At 48.1% G+C, this 19,581-nt stretch overlaps 1 protein-coding gene across 4 annotated transcripts in view; it reads left to right on the plus strand.

Moving 5' to 3' along the window:
- The window catches only part of AFAP1L2 (actin filament associated protein 1 like 2), a 74,390-nt gene that overhangs the window by 40,223 nt on the left and 14,586 nt on the right, over window positions 1–19,581 (plus strand). For 2 of the 4 annotated variants that reach the window (XM_054071482.1, XM_054071480.1), the window contains exons 2-6: window positions 5,296–5,424; window positions 5,954–6,031; window positions 11,336–11,427; window positions 15,956–16,046; window positions 19,442–19,525. In XM_054071482.1, the coding sequence (XP_053927457.1) occupies window positions 5,296–5,424; window positions 5,954–6,031; window positions 11,336–11,427; window positions 15,956–16,046; window positions 19,442–19,525 (474 nt within the window). Of the gene's footprint in view, window positions 1–5,295; window positions 5,425–5,953; window positions 6,032–11,335; window positions 11,428–15,955; window positions 16,047–19,441; window positions 19,526–19,581 lie in introns of those variants that run through there. The other 2 variants (XM_009570602.2, XM_054071481.1) reach the window with 1 other exon arrangement.

Raw genomic sequence — 19,581 nt, forward strand, 5'->3', positions numbered from 1 at the left:
ATCACCGTACCCTTTTCTCTCCTGCTCCTCTGCAAGACCCTGAAAGCAGCAGAGTGAGGAGGGTTGGTGTGGCCTGAGGAAAGATCTGTTTTGCTGTTCTGGAAGGCAGCCCTGCATTGGGGTTCATCCAGCTGTTACAGCTGTCATCATGCACACATCTGCCTTTCCTCACAGCTGGGGAGAATGGTCTTCTCTAGCTGTCATTGTGGGCGACTTTTCCCTCTTGCAAAGGCCGACTGTTACTGTAAGACTCCAAATTAGCCAAGGAGGCCTGGGCTGGGTCCTCCCGCTCTGCTGACAGCACTCGCCATTCAGCAGCCTGAATGCTGTCTCTGTGCCCGCCTGTCTGCCTGTCCTCTCTGCACACCCGTCAGCTGCCCTCTTGATTTTACTCAGCGATGGAAAAAAGGAAACCAGGGCAAGAAAAGAACTGCTTTCTGCCAGAGCCACCCCTGTGGAATCCCAGTGCCGCCAGCCAGGGTGGGTCAGTTGGAAATGGGGGCTGAAAAGCTGCTATGGGATGTCTTGTATGAAGGAGGCTCTCCAGGGAGGCGCAGGTACTTTGAGGTGCCCCTTGGGACTCCCCTCTGGTTGCACAAGTCACGGTGCTGCTTGCAGTTTCGCTGTCTCTGGACTTTCTAAGCTTTTTGGAGCAAAAAGCTCGGCGCTCCGCAGGCTGCAGGTATTTGCTGGGTGACTGAATCCATGCTGTTTGCCAGCAGCTTAGCCCAGCCCCTTCTAGGAAGGATGGCAGCGAAAGTACCAAAGCCAGATCCTGCTTTTGACAGGAGGGTGGGAAATTTCCCAGCCTTTCAGGATCCAAGGAGGGGTGGTTTGGGAGCGAGAGCTGCAGGCTAGGACACAGGGAAGCTAGGCTGATTTCTGATCTGCCGGCAAATATACCTGTATCCATGGACAAATCACTTAATCCCTCTATGCCTTAGTTTCCTGTGAGCAAATGATACTCCTTATCTTTCACCTCTCGTCTCGGAAGAGGGAAGGGTTTGTCTTCTAGTGTGGCTCTTATTACAGTTCTTTGTTTGGCGGCTGGGGCCCCTCTACCTTGTTAAAATGAATAATTGAATTTAGATTAAATGATCTAATATAATCCTGTCCAGTGGTTACTAAAACACTTGAATGAAAGTTCATTCTGAGCTTGTCTTTCCATTTCCTCATAAGGCAAAGGCATGAAGTAATTAGATGTAGATATAGGTTGTTATTGTAGCACAACGACAAAGATCAGTGGTTATTGGTAGGAATGGCTTTTATAATCTAGTTTAATGGTCATTTACCTTTCAGTGACCTTGGTGTCAGGCAAAATTGGCAGCTCTTTTGCGAGGAATGTGCTTCCTCAATGGGGGCTTTGGAAGCTGCTGCATTTTTGGCTCTAGCTTCACATGAGCTTGGAGAGACGCTGCTGCAATGCAAAAGGCTTTCTGTCTGCAAAGAAAGGCCATCGACTCCTGCCAAAAGAAGCCCTTTTCAGTGCTATCCTGCTGCCACTGAATTGCCATTGAAATCGATCAGTCGTATCTCAAGCAATGCTCTGCTTATTACTGTAACCAAAATTGCAGCCTTCAAACAGAGAGTCTACTCTGGTCGGAGAGCTGCCCAGGAGTCTCCGTAAAAAGGGTTGCATTGTCTTGGAGTAGAAGGAGGGAGATCATCTCTCATCATCCGCTTCGGTGCATGCAAGAGGAGCTGATAGTTCTGGTTGCAACCCCCTTTTTGCAGCAGTAAAGAAGGGATATTTCTATACTCTTTAAAGTTCAGTCCTTTCAGTGATGATCATCCTTTGCTCGTTGCAGATGCAAATCAGCCAATTTTTCTATTGACTAGGTTGATCCTACACCAGTCTCCATCACATATTGCAAAATCCTTATGGTTTTATCCAGTGACTGATGATACCTGTGGCCGTGGAGAAGAGCAGAATGATCTGAGCTGTGCTGCACTATCTAATGGTACCCCATATGTGTGGCCGTGCTTTGTAAGGAGATCATATCTTAGAATAAGTCATATCTTGGCGCTTGAAAGGACTGGATTTGGTAGAGGGGTTCAGAGTGACCTTGGCTCTAAGTCTCTTAATTCTTCTGGACCAATCTCAGCCTTGGAGGTTATCTCCTGTTTTCTGTAAAGTAGGCTGAATTTTTGCAAGTGTGGTGGAGGTACTTATTTGATATGGTGCCAGAAAGATCTGGCAGGCATGTTCCTTGCATCTGTAACTATTGCCCCACAGAGCAAGCGTAGCTACAGGGATCATCTCTTTATGTGCTCTCAATACTAAACTGCTAAGATAAGGAGAGCAAAACAATGAAGCTTGGAGGAAGATCCAGTTGTTTCAGGCCACTTTGGATAACCAGCAACGTAGTTTTGCCATGAGCATGTTCAATACGTCATCATGATAGCGTGATAGGTCTTTAGCTTCAGGCATTCAAAATCCTGAGATTGTTGGGTGTACATGGGCTCTCAACTGTTTTTGGTCCTCTTCACCTTCTGGGAGCTGCTGTGATTCTTGCTTCCACAGAGAATCATATAGACCCCTGTTGTATTAATTCCTTTTACTTGCATTCATTACTCTGATAAGTATTAGCTCGTTCTTCTTGTATGAGAGGATGAATGGTCACACTCATTCAAATGGCAGTTTATTTTTGTGGGTGTCAGGTTTGGGTTGGGAGTGTCGAACTCAAATCAGAGATACTTGCATAGAAGCACATGGTTTATATGCTGCTTCTTGCTGAAGAAGAGCAAAATTAATCTCTTTTTAAGCCCTGAAGTCTGAACCCATTGAAGTCTGACAGAGTCTTTCCACTGACCTCTGTGGCCTCAGGACCACATCCTAAATGAATTGCTTTGAGTCACTAGAAGCCTGAATTCAGCTTTGGTGGGCTGGAAAATGTAACCTACTGTACGGGCTGCCCTATTCATAAGCGTTCAGCCCTGTGTGTGTGTTAGCTGTGGATGCCTGGGAAAAGAATAAAGTCATTTTCTGCAGCCGTGGGGGTGGAGAAGGGAATGGGAATTATACCCCCTTTCCTGCAAACCCTGTTTTGTGATGCGGGCAGCTGTTGGGAGCTGACCTGTTTCTCAAGCTCCTTCAGATTAAGGTTAGGTATTTTTTGTGCTATTTCTTGTGATATCATCCCTGACACATAAATGCCCCGTCCAGCAGGAAATGACCTCAACTTAGTTTCCTGAAGTGGGCCACTGAGGCAGATGAGCGAGTGTAGCAAGGCTGTGGTTTACCCCAATGGAATTCCCTCAAACGTAGAAGAAGCAGAGTCCTTGAAGCTTAACAGAAGCCGATATGAGTGTGTCTGACATCAAATGCTCACAGTTTAATATCAGTAACGTATAATTTTGTTGTCAGCAAACTGTAAACTACTTGTTTCCTTATAGTTTAAGAAAAAAACCTCTTGTTTCTTGAAGTAATTCTTGCTTTCTCTGGGTGGCAGTGGGTTATAGGTGGGCGAAACAGCAGCTAGCAAAACCATTCAAGTTAGTACAGGCATTCTCCGTTCCTTGCTGGTCCTAAATCAGACCAGAAGAGAGTTAATATGGTATGGAGGGTATAAAGCAAAGTGTGAAGAACTACCAGTTGGTAATCTTCTCTGGAGCTATTATTGATTGATCTGGAGTCATTAAGCTGTTTCACAGTGAAGGTAGTGAAGATTGCTACAGTTTGAGAGCAGCAGCGTGGTTTTTAGTTAATGGCTTGAAACAGAAAAATCTGTAGTGTAATTTATGCTTTGTTTACTAATCTTCTAACGTGTATTCACCTGAGGAAGAGCTGTCTAGTGGCTAAAGATGGGGGAGTGAGAAGGTGATGGCTCTCTCCTGCTCCTACAAAAACGTTCTTTGTGACCTTGGAGGTGGCAGTACTTCAACTAGGTGCACTGCAGAGGCTTTGCCCTATGAAACCAAAACATGAAGGCTTCGCTAGGTCATTGATGTGTACCTTGACGCACGTGGGTACCACAGGCACACACACAGCATGGAGATGCTGAAAGTAGAGGGAATGGAACATTGCCCTGGTTAAATCATCCATATGTCATGTTCTTGGTGGTGTGCCCAGGAGTCACAATCAGATATGCAGCCTGGTGTTGGCAAAGCCCAGCTTCGCTGCCCATCTCCTCTGAGCTCCTTAGCATCGGGGAGCAATGGAGTGGGGTAGTGGGGAGGCCTCCAAAGGGGAGGAACAGCCGCAGCTGAGTTTTCCATGCTTTTCCCACACACCGTCATTCTTATGCAGCACTTCCTTTTCTCCACATAATACTCTGTTATTTCCTCCCTGGAAGGAGCTCCTGCCACTGCTGCTAATTAGCTCACGATAAACTTCGGAATGAACAAAAGCAAGCAATTAAACGCCTGTTGCTTCAGCGTGAACCCTGTCAGCAAAGTAATTTGTCGGTGGCAGAGCCGAGCAGCACTTCCTCAGAAGGAAAACAAACCTATTAGCCTGGCTTAGCCACCAGTGCTGGGGAGTGGAGTGGCCGAGCGGCTTGCTGTGGTTATGCAGGGATGTCTTGGGTACGGCAGGTTTTCTGGAGCCTGTCTGAGATGCTGCTCAGTCTTAGGTCTTCTGTTCCGCACGGTACAACGATCTCTGTGGTTGCTACCCAAGCAAGATGCAGAGTATGCAAGGATGTCTTTGGTATGGCAATTTTTCCTGAGGAGAGCTGAGGTGCTGCTTAGTCTTAGGTCTTTGGTTCCACGTGGTACGATGATCTCGGTGGTTGCTACCCAAGTAGGAAGGCTGGAGAAGTTACTGAATTATGACTTATGTTTTTGAGGTTGTATTTTTGTCTCTTTTTGAGAGACACATATAAACATTTTTCAGGTCATTACAGCCAGAGAAATAAGGAGGAAGCTTGGAAAGAGGAAGCAAAAAGCAGGGTCTTTGGTAGATCCCAATCTAAATGAGGTTTGAGTGATGTTTGCCAGGACTCAAGGTAAAAGTATCAAGATCTTGCTAGTTGCTTTTGTGCAATATCAGCCCTGATGCTCAAAATCCCTCCAGGCTTCCCTCCTTGAGCAAAAAGTCCTATTGGAAGTAGAATAGCTATTTACATGGGATTTTACGGATATATCAACAGTCTAAGGGAAGTTGGAGGCTTTTTGGTTTTGAGGCCCACTTTCATTTCAAAACTAGAGGAGAGTTCAAGCTGAAAAATGAAATATGAATTATTCTAGGGCAGAAAAATGGAAAGGATGTTGGAAAATACAGTATTAGCGTATGCCTTCTCTTGACATGCCACCTAGATGCTTTGCTAATAGTTTTCTCTGTTGCTATTGTAGCTCTTGAGCAGCTGCTCACGGAACTTGAAGATTTTCTGAGGATACTGGACAAGGAGAACCTGAGCAGCACTGCTGTTCTGAAGAAGAGCTTCCTCGCCGACCTCCTGCGGGTCTACACCAAGTCCAGTGGTACGGGCAGGGAAAACTGAGGACAGGGCTGTGGACTCTCGTGGGAACTGCTACAGGGTCTTGAAGCAACATTTTCTTGGAGGCTGGTGGGAAGGGGAGACATGAAAATTAGAAGGAGAAAACGAAAAGGAGATTATTTTTGCAGTGACCTCTAATTGTTTATGTAAAATTACTATACTTATGTGTCCAGCTTCACAAGCAAAGGATTCCCAAGATTCCTGATACTTTCTGTTTTCCTTATTAAACCTTAAGTTTATTTAATCCACTTTGTAAGATACACAGGATGTACTCTTTGGCCAAGTTAATTTTTAAGTAGAAATTTCAACTTATGGAACTTCCTGAGTATAAAGCATTTAATTTTTCTGCCTTTTATTATTGCTCGCGTTTCTTTCTGCATGTTGCCTCCACCAGTGTGCTCTCCCCAAAATGTACCCAGCAGACACACTTTTTGCATGTGTCTTTGTGGAAAAACTTAGCAACGTGAAAGCAGCAGGTGTGTAAGGGTTCCCTTTTTTCCCTTTGGTTGCAGGTGGCGATGAAGAATATATTTATATGAACAAAGTGACCATCCATAAACAACAGGGTGACCAGGAGAAACAAGATAAAGGTAGGAGCTGACGATTAATGATTGCCTCATATCTAACGGAGCGATGAAGGCATATGTGGCTAGAGCCTTGCTTTGCCGATGGAGGCCTCTCTGCAGATCTGAGGACCGAGGCAGTTGGTGGTGTGGAAGGGCTGCCATTTGCATTACATTCCTTTGGAAAGCGTTGTCCTTGCCAACACCGTGAGGTTATTCCTGGAAGTAACACTTTGGAGGACGTTATTTTGGAATAAAATACCTTCTAAGGCTTGTAGCTCAGTGCTTGAAATATTTAAGGAAGCCCTCATGTTTCCTTTGGCCATGAAACAAGTCACTTCACTTCTTTGAGGCCATGAAAGCATGTGTCATCTTTAGCATGTTGCTCTGTGCTAGCCCGGAGGGGCTGCATTGTCACAAGCTTGTGGGTGAGTCCCTGGGTGGAGGCTGTACCCTTGCCACCTGCATGGGCAAAGCACCTTCATCTCCTAGGGGCTGTGACGGTTCTGTGATGTGCGAGCCAAGAAATTAAACCTAGATAAAATATTCATTTCCCATTTGGATTTCCCAGGTTTTGAATTTGTAACATCGCAAGGAACCTAATTCCCTAAAAACGTCCTTGCTCTTTTGAAGTTCATCACAAAGGCTGGGTTTGATAATGGTTTGGAGTGAGATTATTACCGAAAAACATCTCTTTAACGCACACGTAGCCAGAAGCTGACCCTACCCCACAGTTTCCAATCCCCACATTGATGAGAAAAGGGGATGCATCAGTGCAGCCTGCTGTCGATGTGCTGGTCCTGCAAGCATTAGGATAGCTCCACTTTCAGGGCTTTGTTTTGGTTTTATTGTTCTGTGGTGAGGTTTTGTGTTTGTCTGCTTTGTTTTGTTTTGTTTTGTTTTGTTTTGTTTTGTTTTTTAAACTACCTACAGCTGAATTTAGGTTAACTTTAAATACCCTCAAAGGCAGGATGTCCTCCCAGATTGCGTGTGCAGCCCCAATGTGATCTCCAGACAGGTCCCTCTGGTTGATGCTGTAATGCTCCGTAACAGGATTGCACAGCCTCCTGGTAACTAAGCAACAACAGAAACATCTCTTTATATAAGTTCTTTTTTGGGTGGATAAAGCAAGGCTTGCACTGATCCACCATGCTGAAATGCAGGGTCAGGTTTCAGACAACTTATTTTTAGAGTTGATTCTTTTTTAGAGTTGATTTCAGACTTTTCCCTATCAAGGCCATGAGCCTACCCACTCGGTCCCTCCTTGTGGGACCTGGCACTTCTCTCTTTCTCTGTTTTCAACAACGTCCATATTCCAAGTAAAACTTCAGAGTTATTTGGAAATGCTGAAGTCAGTGAGACACATGTATGGGATCTGAGCCATAGCTGCAGCTGGGTGTGCAGCCCTGATCCTGCTCCTGTAACTGCGGGGAGAGGTCTGTGCCTGCTTGATCATGGTGGGACCTGAAGCTTCAGGTTTAGTAGATGGAGGGGGGCGTAGTTCCCACTGGTGCTAGGGGGTCGATACGGGTCTCCTCAGTGATTATGCAGCTGCCTTTACACCTTTTATCCACTGCAGCTCTGTACCCTTCACCAAAATGAAGTGGGATGCAATGATCACACTTTTGTGGATGAGGTCAGTGGGACCTCTTATGCCCTGCAGAGTTTCTTCACCACCGTAGTTATGCTTAGGTGTGTTTTAGCAGCACAGGCTAAAATGATTTCTGAAGTGATAATATATCAGCTCCAAAAGTTGCTGCTCCAGGCTTTAAAACATGGTATTTCTGCAAAATCCGTATTTCACTCACTACTTCCAATTCCACCAGTAAGGTTTTAAGCTGAACGGGTACGCTGCTTTCGAGATGCTGTGTTATGGCACAGTCATTGAATTCACTGCAGTGAGTAATGAAGGCACCATCATTTTCTTGATCTCATTTACTTGAGAAACACAACAAGTCTCTACCCTGCAAGTCCGTAGGGCTCTTTGGTGAGCCAAATCCCATCTCCTTCTGGAAGTCAGCATAGAGGAATCAAGGTGCAGGAGTCTGGGAGGGTGGACTGATGCCCAGTGTAGGGCTCCTGGTGGTGCACACTGTGGTCCTCCTAGCCCAAATACCAGGAGCAACTCACTTTTTACAGAGAACAGAGATAGATAACAGTTTGTTCAGCTGTGAATCAAAATCAGTGTGGCCAGCAGGACCAGGGATTCTCCCCCTGTGACTCTGCACTGGTGTCCAGAGAAGAGCAACAAAACTGGTGAAGGGGCTGGAAAACAGGTCTTATGAGATGCAGCTGAGGGACCTGGGGTTGTTTAGCCTGGAGAAGAAGAGGGTGAGGGGAGACCTCCTTGCTCTCTACGACTACCTAAATGGAAGTTGCAGAGAGGTGGGTGTTGGTCTCTTCTCCCAAGTGGTAGGACAAGAGGGAATAGCCTCAAGTTGCATCAGGGGAAGTTTAGATTGGACATTAGGAAAAATTTCTTCACAGAAAGGGTTATCAAGCACTGGCAGAGGCTGCCCAGGGAGATGGTGGAGTCACTATCCATGGAGGTGTTTAAAAGGCAGGTAGATGAGGTGCTTGGGGATGTGATTTAGTAGTAGACAGGTACGGTTGGAGCTGATGATCTCTTAAAGTCTTTCCCAACCTAATGATTCGATGATTCTATGAATTTTAGCAGGCTTTTTGCCTGGTTTTTCTTCCTCTCCTCTTCTAAATTCTCTCCAAATTCCATGTTTTAGGGAGATATCTTTATCAGAAGAAACCTGTGAAGTGTTAGTGCTTATCTAGGAAAAAAAATACTCCTTCCTTCCCACCCCAATAAGGCAACAGTCTGTGATAAGTGGTGCTGATAACTGTAGGAGGAGAAGGAAGGGATGTGTAGGATATGCTGTGTGGACTCTCCATATATCAGTCATGGGTTAGGTGCCTGTCTCTATATGCTGGGCTCATGTGCTGGGCACAGCACCCTCAGAACTGAAAACCCCGTAACATCTTCCAGGACAAAGGTTTAAGGGGTGGTTCTTCCTGCGTGGGGCCTGGAAGTCAAAGCTCCATTCCATCTTGCTCTGCTCCTCAGCTGGACTACGTGGGTGTGTGTCCATGGAGGCGGGCACGTATCCAGCAGGGCGAGGTCTGAGGCTGTGGGCTCCATCCCATGCTCCAGGGTTGGTGGAAGGAGGAGGAGCTGCTGGTACAGAAACCAAACAGCATTTTCCTGGCACGGTGAGATTCAGGGGGATGATTGCTAGGTTTGCCAGAGAGTTGAGAACAGATGGCCACCACTTGCAAGGGGTTTGGCAGTGCTTTTTGCTGCTGCAATGATTTCTCTTCTGTGGAGCTGAGCATGGGAGGTTCTGCCTGGCGCAGGAGGATGTGAGTTGGCCTGTCGGTTTCTCTCTGCTAAAAGGCCCCTAAAAAGGTCCTTGTGGAAACAACAGTTGAAGGCAGAGAAAATCCCCTCCTGAGGATTAGCTCATGGGGGCTTTAGGAAATCTCAACCTTGCTTCTGGTGTTTCCGTGAACAGCAATAGCCTCAGCAGCTGCTGTTGATGGAAAGTGTCTGCCCTGAGAGTACCATCTCTTTCGTCCGTTAAGGCCTGTCTCCAACAGCAGCGTGTAGATGAGACTCTGGCTCTATAATCATGGGGTATTTTAGTAGGTGGATCTCCCTGTGGTCAGTCTGTGTCATAGGCTCACTCACGTGCTTTACTTTGAAGACGTCGAGCAGCCCAACTTAGAGGGTGCAAACAGCTGCTTGGGGTTGGTGTCTGTTGATCCACGGGGCTTGTGTCCTTCTGGCTCACTGGAGTTAGCTGGCACTGGTGACCAGGATACCTGAGTCGCACAGAGCAGTTTATAGAATCATAGAATCGTTTGGTTGGAAAAGACCTTTGAGATCCTGGACTCCAACTGTACCTGTCCAGTATTAAACCATATCCCTTAGCAACTTGTCTACCCATTTTTTAACACCTCCAGGGGTGGTGACTCAACCACTTCCCTGGGCAGCTGTTGCACTGCCTGATAGCACTTTTGGTGAAGAAATTTTTCCTGATATCTAATCTGAACCTCCCCTGGCACAACTTAAGGCTATTTCGCCTCGTCCTCTTCCCTCACCACAGTCCTCACATGCGATGTGTTTGGAGCTCTTGCGCCATCAGGCTGGGAGCTGGCTGCAGCCTGGCAGGGCAGAGCTGTCATCGTGGCTTCCGAGGCCCAGACGCAAACAAAGTAATTTGGTTTCCAGCTTCTATTTTTAAAGCCCAGAAATATGCAGCAAAGTTCCTGCCCGTGTCTTCTGAGCACAGTGCTGACCGCTGCTGGGAAGCATGCGATGCCTTGGTGGCTTCTTGGTGTGCCTGCGGAATGTAGCTGGAGGATCAGCAGGTGGCTAACAGAGCTGGAGCATCAACTTGCTGCAGATCTGGGACTTAATTCCCTTTTAATTTATTGGACTTGGAATATCTGAATACCTTAGCCTCATCTCTCCAAAGTATTTGGCAAGAGACACTCTGTAAAAGGGGACTTTGCCCTCTGCACAGCATAAAGTCTTCAAAATCCTTCATTTTTCAACCATTTGATGCCTCACTCCCACTTGTTCCTGAGCATTGTGCTGCCTTAGAGGTCATGGGATTTGGGCACTTGTTTGAGGCCACCCAGGAATTCTGTGGTGGGTGAAGAAGGACAGAACACAAGTTTTCTGAGCCTCTGACCCTCCAGCTACTGAATCACTCTGGAAAGTCAGATTTTCCAAGCAGCTGAATGCAGAGGCAGGCGCATATCGCCGGGAGCCGTTCTGCTGCCGTGTGCCCTTTCGCATGTTTGGCCTGGGCTGCTTCAAGAGCAACTCTTCCTTCAGTAGCAATTAAATTACTGTTGACTGGCTTTGATAAACCGCCGCTCAGCCCAGCTAGGCAGCCACTATTGCAGGGAGCAGGGTGGGATAAGTTCCAATTTTCTGGAAAGGCAGCAAAGGTGATGATAACCACTGATTCTTGCAAGAATTGGAGCAAGTGAGGACTAACGTGCTGTGGATTTCTGGATACTGTGTAGTGCCTGCCCATGCTGCTTCTCAAGACCCTTTCAAGTTTCAGAAGAGGGTTTGGGCTTCACAGTTTTCCATCCAGAAGAAAAAACATGCACAAAACCAGAGGCCAGTTCTTCTGCTGGGTTTCCAAGTGTCACATTCCTGGGTATGGCCTTAAATCACACAGTGGCACTGTAGCACTGCCTCTAATTATCACTCTGCCTCCTACCAAAATAGCACTTTGCTGTTCCTGCACGGCTCTGGGAAACGCCACGTGCCATCAGTGTCATTGTGTTTCTGGTTTGCAGTGCTGGATCGGAAAAACTCCTTGACCAATGGAGACTCAGGACTGCATTCGTCCCCTCCTCAGAAGAGCCTGCCGGACCTCCCCCCTCCAAAGGTATGTTTTGTAGATCCTTTGCTTTTTATTGCACAGTCCTCAGCCTTGGGAACTGAACCCTTACAGCCTTCATTTTTGTTAAGAGCTTTGCAGCACAGGTAAATGGAGACACCTCTGCCTGTGTGTTTTAGTGAAACAAATAGTCCCGTTAAGCTTTATTTAGAAAACTAAAAAGAAAAAGAAAAATATTTAACCAGGGGCTCCCTGTTGTACAGGTTTCCAACTGCATGTTTGGTCTTCACCTCACCTGGAGTACTGTGTTCAGCTCAACACAGGAAAGACATAGATCTGTTGGAGTGAGGCCGGAGGAGACCACAAAGATGATCCTAGGGCTGCATCACCTCCCCTGTGAGGACAGGCTGAGAAAGTTGGAGTTGTTCAGCCTGAAGGAGAAAAGGCTCTGGGGAGACCTTATAGCAGCCTTCTAGTACATAAAGAAGGCCTATAGGAAAGCTGGGGAGGGGCTTTTTATCAAGGAGTGTACTGATAGGACGACGGGGAATGGTTTGAAGCTGAAAGAAGGGAGATTTAGATTAGAGGTTAGGAAGAAATGTTTTCCTATGAGGCACTGGCACAGGTTGCCCAGCGCCGTAGTGGCTGCTCCATCCCTGGAGGAGTTCAAGACCGGCTTGGATGGGGCTTTGAGCAACCTGATTCTGTGGGAGGTGTCCCTGCCCATGGCAGGGGGGTTGGAACTGGATGGGCTTTGAGGTCTCCTCCAGCCCAAACCATTCTATGATGCACAAAGGCTGCAGGTCAGTGTGTGTTTGCTCTGGAGTGGCTGGATGTCCCGGAATCCCTGTGGTTCCCAAAGCTTATACGTGGATGGAGCAGGCAGCCGTGGGAGCCTTGGGCTTCCTGTGTGTCTGCAGGAGCGATGTGGAAAATTGGCTGTGTTCCCTATAAGAGAAATACAGACCTATCACATGGCAATCCAAGCTCAAAGAGGGAAGACAACTGAGGTTTTGCAAAGAAACAAAGATGAGGATGGCTTTTAAATGTTACTTTGGAAATATCACCTGAAAGCAGCTATGCCCAGGCTGCTGACATGAGCTTAGAAAGGCAGAAGTCCTTCAGCTTTGAGGCAGTGGGACAATCCCTGGGCAGCACCAGGGTCTCCCTCGCTGGCAGAGCCTTGCATGGTTTGGCTCTTAGCGGATAAGATCAGGTTTGCTTCCAGTTGAAGTGCCTGGTGGTACCTGTGCCCAGACCTGGTGGGCATTGTGTTGTACAGCCCGTAGGTCTGTGGAGTGGCCACCGCTGTAGATTTTTCTCTAGGGTGGCCATAAACATGGTCAGGGTCCAGTTCAACACCATCAGCTTTCAGGGGGATTTGGTCTCCATGCCAGCAAGGCAAACCAGCTGTCCTCGAGAGACACAGGTCACCCTTGCTGTTTGCTGCTTAATCTGACACGGGAATGGCTGTAGCTTGGATTTTGGGATGTGAAAGGAAAGGAGGGTAGGGAGTGTGCATGGAGGGAGGTGTGGAGAAACACGGGATGGTGCATCCAAATGCCACAGAGGAAGATCTGCTCCTTTTGCCAGGAAGTAGGATGTGGTGTGAGGCTGCAGGATTTCTATCCAGAAGGGACAGTCTGGCTCAGCTGGAGGAGCCAACAAACCCTTGGATGCAGTGCGATTGCCTGGTGGGAGCTGCTCCAGCCCTGGAGGAGCTCTGATCGTGCAGCTGGCTGGGGACGTGAGGCTGGAGCTGGAGTCAGCTGGGAGTAGCAGCCAGAGCAGGAATTGCTTTTGCTGATGGCTGTGGCAGGGAGGCGGGCAGGAGGATAGTGGTGTGGTGGAACGAAGGCATGACTGAGGAAGCAGCAGCTGGGTGTTCTCAAGGCACCTCTGCTTGTGCTTGGAGCAGCTCTGCTTTCCAATAGGGCCATCAGGAAGTTACATGAAGGAATTGGAAAATAATTATCTTAGACGTTAGCTGGGAAGGGTACCTAAGCCATCCATCTTCTTCCAGACTTGTGCTGGGAACCTTCCCCCACCTGCTTACCACTTGAGCCAAACTCTTTTGGATAAAGCAATTGTACCTCCTCACTGTGAACATCTGAGTGTCAGCAAGCTGTTGGCAGCAAAGATATCTGAGCATATGTCAAGGAGCGGGCCTGGGGGGGCTTCAGCGTGGTCCCAGTTACTGTGGTTTGGTGATGTTAACGTACCCTGTGATGTTGCTCTACACTTGCCTTTTGATGTGCAGGAGAAATTTGGTGACTGAACTCTGCACAGCAGATTGTTCCTGGCATTCACTGGCATCAGCAGTCGATGGACGACTCAATAGGGTGACCCAGCTGGATCCCAGGAATTTCTTTGGATTTGTCCCAGAGTAACTTTTAAACAATGAGTCCTGCAAGCTGTGGCTGCGACATGGATGACCTTTCATCTGCGGTAGCCCTGGCAGCTCTGCTGCTTTCCACAGTCGTCCGCTGAGAAAGTCACACGGTGCGGATGCAGATGCCCAAAATGGTTTTATTTGCATGTTCCATTGTGCCATGATTCAACGGGCAAATGTTCTGTGAGGACCAGCCTGGGTTAGATAACACAGCATGTGCTCTTTGACTTAACTAGAGACAAAACAACTCCTCGCCTTTAGGGAAAGAGAAGAGTAAAAAATAGCTTCTGGGGCAGCTGAGGTGCAGACCCACCTAGTCCCTGTTGGCTTCCATTGTCTGTAGGAAGCAAAACAAAGCAGCCCTCCCCTCCTTCTCTGACACTTGTGGGATGATGTCAAATAAACCCACAGCATTTCTTTGTGTAGGCAATTTGTTTATGGTTGTAGGGCGATGTGAGCTGGCTACACGCAGGAGGCCACCCCAGATGGCAGGCAATTGCAGACACATTCCTGGCCAGGGAAGGGATTAAGTGAAGCTTTGGAGTGGCTGGGTTTGTTTTTATTTCTTTAATTTAACACGTTAGGACAAGTTCCTAAACCTTTAGTGTTTGGAGGCAAGTGTTTCTCGGCAGTGTGTCCTATGTGGCTCTGGAAAGCAAGCTCAGAGTCTGCTCACAGCATCTGGCAGACTCATGTAGGAAGGAGTTTTCATCCAAGACACTTGAGAAGTTTGTGAAGTTGGCAGAGTCCGGGTCTGCTTGCCCACGTGGGAGCAGAGGAATGGGATTTTGGCTGACGGAGTCAGAGCACCAAGCTCCCACAGGCTCAGCAGCATCTACCTACATGGCCAGTTGTTGGCCGGATAATCTTTTCCCTCCAAGCTTTCTTTCTACTTCTGGGTAGCAGTACCAGCTGGTTGAAGAATCCAGGGCAGGATGGGCAGCTTTGAACGTGCCTGTAACGATGATGGCATGACCTGCAAAGGGTCATCCTGCCTTAGACTGCCCAGCTGGTGCCTCTTCTCCAGGCTACTAAGAGCCATCATGTGGGCCAGGAGGAAGGACTATGTGTGATCCATGACCTTCAACACTACTGCCTCTGCAGAGACCTGCTCTTCCACCTGCCCTCCCGGGAGGAGTGGACGCCCATCCAGGATTTGCGCAGGTCTCAGTCAGAAGCAATGTGAGCTGGAGCATATCATCATCAGATGACTCCGGGCGGTGTGACCTGGGTGAGGAGAGGGAAAACTCACTGAGGAATGAGGGATGCTACTGTCCGGTTGTGATGGAAGGCAGGGAATGCCACTTATTTGGGGCAGAGCATAAGCTGTGGGCTCATCCTACTGTGACCTCCAGCTCCACCGTCTCACATTTAACAGCCATGTGAATTATTTGAAAAGTGAAAAGCTTGTTTCTTAGCTTCCCCCCCTCGTGTGTTGGTATTTCTAAAGGATCAAGGTTTCCTGCCAGCCCTTGCTTATGTTTAGGGTGGAGTTTGGCAGGCGCCACAGGGATTTTCCAGCACTTGGACTCTTTTCAAAGGCTTATTTTCCATCAGGGTTGTTTATCCATTTCCTTCGTTTTTATTTTTGCTCAAAGCACAATTAAAGATTCCTGATACAGTTCCTAAAGCAGGGATTTTTAGCCCTTGGTTTGCTATCAGTCAGACTTGGAGGTGCGACCAATGACTGCTTATGCTACACCTTTCAGTGTAAAGCCAGGATTGCACCGAATGTCTGTCCTTCTGGTTCCATGTTAAGGTAATGAATAGCACAGAGGACCATTCCCAGTTGCAGTGAGTCTCTTGGGGAGGGTTGGTGCAGCAGGCAGAAATACCAGTTCACGGTAAGGCCAATGGTTTGCAGTCAACTGCCTGTGAGGAAACCTGTGAGTTGATCTAACCAAGTCTTTCAGCAGTATGAAAGAAAATAACATTTATGATACAATCGTGCAGTGATTTCAAAGAACTCCTTTCTGTTTCAGCTAACAGTACACAGGAAACCCTCTGCAGTCTTTTTCTTCCTTCTCATCTCGACCAGTTTACGTGAAAATCCTGGTGCCCACATCTAAAAGATCTCATCTGCTAGGATGCACTTTAGTGCAGAAGAAAAATAAAGATGCCAGATTGTTTTCAAGTATCTAGTCTTACCTTAAATCATGCTTCTTTTGTTTATTTATTCTGCAGATTCTTGAAACAAAACAACCTCTGGTCCCCAAGATCGAGTCCCCAGAGGGATACTATGAAGAGGCTGAGCCATATGATGTCTCTGTAAATGGTACATCACAGCTGACTGTTTGGGGGAGTTCACGTGGGAGATGGAGGACTTGAGGTTTATGAGAACCAGTAAATGATAGCACAGCCATTTCTTAGAGCTTGTGTGAAAAAAGTGTTTTCTGATGCTGGCCACACTTGATAGTACAGCTCTAATGGTAGCTGGAAAGAAAAGGCTAATGATCCTCAAAGTTTTAAGTTTCCTATAGAAAGAAATAGTGTGACTAAGTTAACATAACATTGCTGTAAAATATTATAAATCCCTGTGGGTTCTCTTTGTCTTGATGGTTTTCTGGAAGGCAGGCTGTAGTCAAACCCAGGGTTCTATTGAGGAGTGAGTGGTGAAGCTGTGGTGGCTTGCATTCATGTCCTAGTGCTCCAATCATCCCTCCGGGGCTCAGAATCCCTGACTTTTGGTCTGTTAGATGCGATAACCATTTTTATAATTGGCTCTTTATTCAGCTGTGTCTCCTGTGGCAGTTTAACCTACTGTTAACTTGATTAAAAAGGCATACTTCACGTGAGGGGACAGTGTGTGGGTTCCTTCTGCACACACTCGCTCACTGCCAGGGTTAGCACCTCCCAGCAGTGTCCTCAGTGGTGCCACCAACACCTGCCACCTGTGGGCTCCGCACCCCTTTGGGAGGAGACTGCTGAACGCAGGCTGAGCTCCCAGACGTATTGATGTATCCTTTTCTCAGTGAACATCCTTCATGAGAGATTACCTTCCTCTGATCTGATACAGAGCTGAGCTTCTCATCGCTATGTAATCCATTTAAGCCTAAAGGAGAGAGATGATATTGCTCTCCTGCAGATCCCTGCTCATCAGCCTCTACTGCAGCAGAGTGGGGTGCAGTGATGTGTGTGCTGTGGGGTAGAGATGGGCAGGGAGCAGAGAGGTGGCAGTTAAGGGTAAAAGATTTGTATCTGAACGCTTGGCTGTTCAATCTGAGCTGTTTATGAGAGAAGCAGAGTCCTTGCCAGCCCCAGCGTGCACCACTGTGGGCTTTGAGGCTTGCTGGCAGGGAGGCATCAGCGGTGCCACTGCTTGAAGTGGCCGGGGGCTGCTGTACCCAAATAGCCCTCACCGTGCGAGTGCACCTGGCGTACTTGGACGGCTCGTAGCTCAGCGTGGATTGCTGTTCTCATCAAGGCCTAGGAGTGCTAAACAAAAAAAGGGAGACACAGAAAGATCTTTGTTTCCCTGAACCATACTATTTTGGCTGCAGCCAAATTGAAGTGGTGAACAGGAAGATGACGCCCAGCCCAGGTGGGAAAAGGTGCAGGCTCATCCCGACTGTGCTGTTTGGTGCAGAGGAGGGATCCCCCAAGCTCTACCACGTATAGTCCGGTGCCAGCTTAGTTTTGCTGAGCTCTGGTTTGTTTGGCTGAGGGCAGGGCTGGGATACACGGGACACAGGACTTGAATCCCCCTGCAGCCGGTACAGCCTTGTCCCTGCAGGAGGTTTGCAGCTGCCTGCACTGTGAGATAAATGGACTTTTTTTACCCCTGATGCACGTTGGGGAAGAGGATGATGAGCTAACAGCAGTAGCATGTAAAGACATACACCAGATTAGCTGGAGCTTGGCCATGGATCCATCGGCTGGGGAAGCCAGGTTATGTTATTCAGGCAGCTTCATAAACTCATGTCTCATTCGGAACCCTGGCTGGCAGGAGTGATAAGCACACACCCAGCTTAAACCTCTGCTTTGCCTTGGCAGCCTGCTGCTCAAAAATGCAAATACACCCACCACCTACTGAAATCCAGGCGAGTCAGATGCCTAAGGAAGAGAGACATCAGAGCCCTGCAAGCATGATTGAAAAAAAAAAGGAGAAGAAAAACCCATATGATGGGAGCACTGTCAAAACGGAGCAGTCTGTGACTGCTCTGAATATCTGGTTGGCTGGCAGGTTTGGTGTCGTACCGAGCAGTATCACAGCCATAAGCAGAGATAGGATGTGCAAGTCCAGGCAGTCCCTCACCACCGAGGTGTGTGGTGTCTTTGCCTCCCGTGACTGCTAAACCACCGATCCTCTTGGCAGGCCCCAGCAGGTCTCTTCTGCACACATCGCCTGGTGTGCTATAACATCGATGGCTTTTAAAGTGGTTTGTGTGAGAAGGAAGGTGGCATCATGTCACTGAGAGTGTCTGTGCTTGAGGAGGTGCGCTGAGATGAGCAGGGAGGGATGTGGAGCAGCAGGTATGTGGCACAAGGAGTCTGGGGGGTGCTCAGGAGAGGCTGAAGCATGGCACACCATGCAGAGGGTGGTCAGGCAGCGATGCTGGTGAAGCTGCTGGTGGCCTGGTTTGCCTCAAGAGATCAGGCTCCAAATCCCATGGCCCATGGGGCGAACCTGCAGGTCTTGGTCCTGCTCGTTGGTTCAGTGAGTACAAAACTGGGCTTCTCATCCCTTTTTCCCCGCTCTCACCTTATCAGATAGTAATAGGACCCTGTACCTGTCCTGTGTGGAGTGATGCTCGTTGCTAGCAGCTGCCTCGAGACCCTGGTGTGACTGCTGTTGCTAAAGGGCATTCTGGACATGCATGGGTTGGCCAAAGGTGCTAAAGTCTGACCCAGTAACCCCACAAGTCCTCTGTGCTCACCCCTTTCTCCTCACAAGCTGGGTAGGGAAAGGGCCAGCAGTCCAGGGAGCTGCTGGTGGTGTTCCTGACAGAATTAGAGCACGAGCCTTGGAAGACACCCATGCTCCTCCAAACGAATAGGGCGTAGTGAGTTGAAACAAAAATAGGAACGTCACTAAAATTAGTGAGTGCGCTGCCAAGAAAGGACATCAAAGCGAACCTCCAGATGGGCTGGGGAGATAGACGATTCGTGCAGCATCAGAGGTGGGACTGTGAGGCACTCTTAACAAACCGTGGGTGAATTAATTAAAACGAAGCGGGCGGGCAAAGCTGCTGGGTCTCAGGGTCCCTCTTTCATCAGAAGGATTCCTGCCTTTTCGCTGGGAACACTTCTGCCTTTCATTTTACAGCTCTGGCAAACGCTGCTGCTTGCCATTCCTACCGGGCTGAAGTGTGTTAAACTGTTATCGGCCTGGGCTGGGTTTGCCTAATTGAAGGGTTCGATAAGAAACAGAGCGAGAACGAAAGGGGCAACCTGACTGCCAACCGAGCAGTAATTATTCTGGCTGAAACAGCTCATCTGCCCTGGCTGATTTTAATTACGATGACGATGATTCTGATTCAAAGGGAATTGCCTTGTTTGAAAGGACGGGTTGGAAACTGTTTGAAGTCTCACCATACGGTGTGCTCCTCTGCTGGCAGCGGGGATGGCTGAGCACGGAGTGCAAGGCTTGAAGACAGCCTTGTTCTCCACATTTGCTTATCTGTGGCTTTCTCTCTTTGTCTCCCTTTCTCTTTCCTTTTGACTGTGCAGGTCTTTTTGGTAGGCTTGCTGCGGCTGGACCCAGGCCAGGGTTGCAGGTTACTGAGGGCGTTATTTATGCCACAATAACGATGGGTATGGTAATGCTTTCCAAACCTGAAGTGCCTTGTTTTAAAAACAAAACACCAAGC

Source organism: Cuculus canorus, chromosome 7 (assembly GCF_017976375.1).
Source record: "Cuculus canorus isolate bCucCan1 chromosome 7, bCucCan1.pri, whole genome shotgun sequence".
NCBI lineage: Eukaryota > Metazoa > Chordata > Aves > Cuculiformes > Cuculidae > Cuculus > Cuculus canorus.